Source organism: Crotalus tigris, unplaced genomic scaffold (genome assembly GCF_016545835.1).
Source record: "Crotalus tigris isolate CLP2741 ecotype Arizona unplaced genomic scaffold, ASM1654583v1 scf7180000019553.37968852642:3898890, whole genome shotgun sequence".
NCBI lineage: Eukaryota > Metazoa > Chordata > Lepidosauria > Squamata > Viperidae > Crotalus > Crotalus tigris.
In genome coordinates this window covers 370,497-376,496 of record NW_024097591.1, presented here as the reverse complement: position 1 = coordinate 376,496, position 6,000 = coordinate 370,497, and the positions used below count along the sequence as shown (strand labels likewise).

The 6,000-nt window shown below is 54.3% G+C and overlaps 1 protein-coding gene across 12 annotated transcripts in view; it reads right to left on the bottom strand.

The window, feature by feature from the left end:
- Positions 1-225: 225 nt before the first annotated feature.
- Positions 226-6,000, bottom strand: part of MARK2 (microtubule affinity regulating kinase 2) — a 79,177-nt gene continuing 73,402 nt past the window's right edge. For 10 of the 12 annotated variants that reach the window (XM_039363370.1, XM_039363375.1, XM_039363379.1 and 7 more), the window contains 2 exons: positions 3,060-3,104; positions 226-2,294 (listed from right to left, as the gene is read on the bottom strand). In XM_039363370.1, coding sequence (XP_039219304.1) covers positions 1,937-2,294; positions 3,060-3,104 — 403 coding nt within the window. In that variant the 3' untranslated portion in view covers positions 226-1,936. The remainder of the gene's footprint in view (positions 2,295-3,059; positions 3,105-6,000) is intronic. The other 2 variants (XM_039363373.1, XM_039363378.1) reach the window with 1 other exon arrangement.

The following is a 6,000-nucleotide window of genomic DNA, read 5'->3' as shown; positions in this document are numbered from 1 at the left end:
GGGAGGGGGGGGTGCCCAGCTTCTGTCCCTTGTGTCTGTAATGGGAGCAAACGTGGAGCCAAAAACAGGAATCCGACGCTAAGTAGGTGCTTTCTGGAAAGTTTTAATCTAGAACCTGTAAAACTACATCAAACGGCAGCATCCTTAGAGAGAGAAAGGGGAGGGAGGGGAGAGGGGAGCTGACCCCCCCCTCCCCAAAGGGACATGATTTTCTTTCTTTTTTTTAAAAAAAAGGCAATGTTGTGATGAGAAATTAAACCAACAAAAAAAAATTATAACCACTCACAAAAACCGAGGTATCAGTACAGTTATATACAAACCAGGCATGTACGTACATACGTACTTGTGTGTGTGTGTGTGTGTTTGTGTTGGAGAAGGGGAAGGGACTGCACAGCCCCCTCCCCAGGACCAAAAATACATTCTCAAGAGGGGGAGGTGGGGGCAATGTGACAACGAAAAGATATCCAGAGAGCCAGGCCGAAGAGAAGGCAAGGGACTGCAACCAAGCCCAAGTCTGTCTGTCTCTTTTTTGTTGTTGTTGCTCTTGTGCTTTGGAAAGGGAAATAAAGATTTTTTTTGGGGGGGGGGGAAACAGGAGCCCCACACACACACTTTTTTTTCCAGCAGAAATCGACCCGAGCTCTCCAGAAAAGCCAGGGGCAGCGTACCTGTGAAACGGCGGGCCCAAAACTCTTCCACCCATCCTGAACATCCAAAGGCTTTTGTGAGAATCACCGGAGAAGAGCAGGGAGGGGTGAAAAGCCTTGCTGTGCCCCCCCCCAGCATACGTGCTGGGAAGGGGAGGAAGAGAAGGTGAAACCCCAGAATGGGGTTGTGCAGCATTCAAGACCGGAAACGAACCCCTTTGTGGACCCGGGGAGGGGTTCCATTATACGTTGTGTGTGTGTAAACCAAGTCTCTTAACGCCATGTCTGTATAAAGGGTGTGTGTGTGTGTGTGGAAACCAAGGAGTGATGGTCCGGGTTGCTGTGCGACCTCGGCAGCCCCCAACTCTCCCTCCGTTCAACCCCACCAGCAGCTCCCCAATTAGCAAGGAAAAATGTTGCACGGGGAAAGCAAAAAAAAAAAAAAAAAAAAAAAAACCTTGGGAGAATTGGGGGTCTTTGGGGAGTGTGTGTGTGTGTGTGCACACGTGTTTGTGTGTGGGGGGGTCATCTGCAGGGACCAGGCAGAGGGGGCGCCTCAGAGGCGTCCCTTGGCAAGAGGCACGTGGCTTCTAGTGCTGGCCGGTGGACACACGGACCCCCGCGCGCTGTGTCAATGCCCAGCCAGACCCTGGGCTCTCCGTTTCCCAACCGGCGGAAGGGGCCAGCTGCTGCCCCCCCACTCCATCCCAACAGCCTCCTGCCAGATGTGGTCTCCTCCGCTGACCCGGGCTGCCCACTCCGGTTTTGTGGGAAAGGATACCCCCACTCCTGCTCCGGAGGGGAGAGTCCCTGTTGCAGTTTGGTAAAAATGGTCAAACCCTGTCTCATTTACAAGAAGGAAAGGGGAGGGGGAGAGAGAGAGAGAGAGAAAGGGAAGGGGGAGGAAGAAGTGGAAAAAAAAAGGAAGAAAAAGTACCACGGTCGCCACGGAGACCAAAAGGGATGCTTCCTCAGCCCTTGGTACCCTCCCATTACTGTTGCCACGGAGACCAGCTAGGTGGCTGCCAACCACAATCCCAGGCACCCTGTCTCCATGGAGATGCATCAGTGGGGGGGGGGAGGGTGAGGAAGGGGGAGATGGAGAGGCGGCGGGGATACCCCACCTCCACCCCCTTGCCCTGCCCCCCCCACCTGCATGGCCCGGCACTGGCACCCGGGCCCCTCTCCAAGTGAAGTTGCGGCTCTCTTCCAGCTGAACACCCCCTCTTCCTCCTCTGTTGCGTGTGCAGGCCAGGCGCCCCACCCCCCCCCTTCTCCCGGGGTGGCCGTTAAAGCTTGAGTTCGTTGGCGATTTTGGAGGCAATGTTCTTGAAGGCCATGGAAGTGCCGGATATCCGCTTGAAGCGGACGCCGTTGAGCGAGAGGCGGGGCAGTTTGCAAACTTCCATCTCCCACTGCACGAAGGCCTCGTGGCCGGGCGCCCCGTGCATGCACAGGAGCATGTACTTCTCCTGCAATTCGCACTGGCAACTGTTCGCATCCAGCACCTTCCGGATCTCCTTCATCATCTCGTTGGGCTCCATGGAGCTGGTGGTCTTCATGCTCCAGGTGAAGCGCAGCGATCGCGGCTTGGCCTCCCGGTTCTCGTCCCGGTCTTTCTCCCCGCTGCCGCCCATCATGTGAGGCCTGCGGGGGGAGGGAGGAGAAAGGGAAAAGGTGAGGAGGAGGTCCCCCCACCCCTCTGGCTGGCACCACCACGCTGCTCAGCCTGATCCGTGATCCAGAAGAGCTGGAGGATGGGGGAGGATGGAAAGAGAAAGAAATGGAGGAGGAGGAACTGTGGGGTTCTTGGTTCTGTCTGAGCCTGGTTGTTTTCTTGCAGACATTTCGTGAACCAACTAGGTATCATCATCAGTGCTAAAAGGGAGTGGGGTTTGTGAGGAGGAGGAGGAGGAACTGTGGGGTTCTTGGTTCTGTCTGAGCCTGGTTGTTTTCTTGCAGACATTTCGTGAACCAACTAGGTATCATCATCAGTGCTAAAAGGGAGTGGGGTTTGTGAGGAGGAGGAGGAGGAACTGTGGGGTTCTTGGTTCTGTCTGAGCCTGGTTGTTTTCTTGCAGACATTTCGTGAACCAACTAGGTAACATCATCAGTGCTGTAAGGGAGGGATGTTTGAGGAGGAGGAGGAGGAGGAGGAGCAACTGTAGGGTCCTTGGTGTTCTCTGAGCTTGGCTGTTTTCTTGCCGACATCTCATTACCCAACTAGGTAACCTCATCAGTGCTAGAAGGGAGTGGGGTTTGCGAAGAGGAGGAGGAAGAGAAAGAGAAAGAAAGAGATCAGGGAAACGAAGAGGATGGAGGTAGGTGCCAAGGAGCAGCCTGGCCCTGCTGGAGAAACAGACCGCGGGGACCACGGGTGGGAAGCCCCTCCCCGCCCTGGCTGAGTCTCACCTGAGCGTCTCCACGCGGTCTTTGCTTTCGGGCTCATGCAGGTTCCTCAAAAAACAGAGCAGGAGACAAGCCATCAGCACCCTCCAGTTAGCCCTTCCTGCCCCTGGTTTTTGTTTTCTTTCCCCCCCAAGCCATGGGGAGGGGGGCATTCGAAGGTGGAAGGGGGGGCTAAGGTGTGGCGGGGCCCCAGGCAGAGCAGGCAACCCCTCTCGGTTCTTGCTCGGCATGCTGGGATCAGCCAAAGCAGCCTTTGGGGGGTGGGAAAAAGCTACACAATCAGCCTTGGGTTCTTTGTTTGTCTGGGCACAAGCACCGTTTCTCTAATCCTTCCCCAAGAACAGAAGCCACGGACAAGCAAGGAAGAAAGGAGGAAGAGGAGGAGATGGAGCTATGTGGAGCAGGGGAACCGGCTGAGCCACAGAAGGAGGGGACTCCTGGCTGAGGAATTCTGGGACTTGAAGTCCAGAAGTCATCAAAGGGCCAAGTTGGAAGACCCCTGCCCTACATATTACTCTCGCGAGGCACTCTCCTGTGCAAAAGGTAAAGCGAGACAACGCAAGAGTGCTTTGGTAGTTGCTTGTAGCGTGAGACTCTACCTGCCAGGACAATGAATGATTTAAGTCCTGTCACAGCCAGCCAATTTATCCCAGCAGAGATGCAGGTTGAGGAGGGGAGGAAGGCTATCTTGTAAACCCCCTCCCCCCTTTTTTTGTTTGGAATACATACATGCACTCTGTTCTGCCCCAACTGAATGTCTCTGCGTCAATTTTATAGGTCAACCCTGTTGCTGTACCAGGTTGCGATGCTGAAGGTTGAATAAACCAGGCAATTTTGTTTTTTTTTCTGTCAGTAAGCAGACACTGCTCCAGCAAAGGCTGGGTGTTTGAAGAACACCCAGTGGATGAAGCTGCCCTGATTCCATTTTTCAGACACGACTCTGTAGCGCAGACGGCTGAAAAACTGACAGCGTAATTTCCTCCGTCATCTGAGAGAGGAAACTTATGGAAACGACAGCGGGAGACCTAATTTATGTACGGTGCACTATACAGGCAGTCCTCGACTTACAAGGGTTCGCTTAGTGACCGCTCAAAGTTACAAAGTTACAGCACTGAAAAAGTGACTTATGACCGTTTTTCACACTTATGACCGTTGCAGCATCCCCCAGGGTCAGGTGATCAAAATTCAGACACTTGGCAACTGATTCATATTTATGATGGTCGCAGCATCCCGGGGGGGGGGCAATGATCCCCTGTTGCGACCTTCGGACAAAGTCAAGGGGGGGAGCCAGATTCACTTAACAACCGGGTTACTAATTTAGCAATTGCAATTTATTCACTTAACGACAGTGGCAAGTGAGGCTGTAAAATAGGGCTCACTTAACAAAGGTCTCACGTAGCAACAGAAAGTTTGGGCTCAATTGTGGCCGTAACCCTAACCCTATACAGCCCCCAAAGTTTCCCCAGATTTCTTTATTTTTATCCCAGCTTTATGACTGTTTACTGGAGTTGGTGAACATACCTAATCCTTCCTTCTCCTATCTTCCTCACAACAACAACCCTGTGAGGTGGGTAAGGCAGAGAGAGAGAGAGAGAGAGAGAGAGAGAGAGAGATGGAGGGAGAGAGAGAAGGAGAAAGATGGGGGGCAGAGAGAGAGATGGAGGGAGGGAGGGAGAGAGAGGAGAAAGATGGGGGCAGAGAGAGAGAGATGGAGGGAGAGAGAGAAGGAGAAAGATGGGGGGCAGAGAGAGAGAGAGAGAGGGAGGGGGAGAGAGAGGAGAAAGATGGGGGCAGAGAGAGAGATGAGGGAGGGAGAGAGAGGGAAAGATGGGGGGCAGAGGAGAGGAGAGAGAGAGAGGGAGGGAGAGAGAGAAGGAGAAAGATGGGGGGCAGAGAGAGAGAGAGAGAGGGAGGGAGGGAGAGAGATGGAGGGAGGGAGGGAGGGAGAGAGAGGAGAAAGATGGGGGGCAGAGAGAGAGAGAGAGAGAGAGAGGGAGGGAGAGAGAGGGAGGGAGGGAGAGAGAGGAGAAAGATGGGGGGCAGAGGGAGAGAGAGAGAGAGAGAGGGAGGGAGAGAGAGGGAGGGAGGGAGAGAGAGGAGAAAGATGGGGGGCAGAGGGAGAGAGAGAGAGAGAGGGAGGGAGAGAGAGAAGGAGAAAGACGGGGGGCAGAGGGAGGGAGAGAGATTGAGAGACTGGCCCAAAGTCACCCGGCTGGTTCTTCATGTCTACGGCATAAACTAGAACTCACAATTGCTCGATTCCTTAACCACTAGGCTCTCATAAATTTATCTTTTGTGATCTCCTTGTTCTTCCCCCCCCTTCACGGGAAACCTGCCCTATGGCTAGCATCTTCCGATGTGGGTGCAACTCACCCACCCCCCCCCCGGCCCTCAATTTTCATCCCCGAGGAGGGCCATGCAGTTCTCCGTTCACCCTCAAGCTGCGCCTGCACCTTCCAGGCAGCATCCAGCCCGAGAGCTACAGGAGAGCCCAGCTCCTCCTAACAGCCACCATGCGGGGGAGAAAAAAGGAGGACTGGAGTGGGGAAGGAGTGAGGGGAGATTCTGGTTAGAAAGAGCAGAGGCCCAGCCAAGGCAAACCACAAAGATGGAGGTCACCTTTAAAGAGACAGCATCGTTCTCTCAATCCCGGGCCGACCAACGTTTTTGGCGACCCGGATGGGACGGAGTGGAAACAGCCCCTCCCCACATCCCGGTGGGCTTCCCTTCCTGCAGGCCGAGAGCTAATGAGACCCCAACTGTCCCTTGAAGGGTGCCCTCTACATTCACACACAGCCGCCCTTGGCCACCACAGGTTGGGAGGGGGAGAGGGAGAAAGAGAAAGAGAAAGAGAGAGAGAGCGCGAGAAGCTAGCAAGGAGGGAGGTGAGTGTTGCACAAGAGGAAGAAGGAGAAGAGGAGGAGGAGGAAGAAAGAGAACAAAT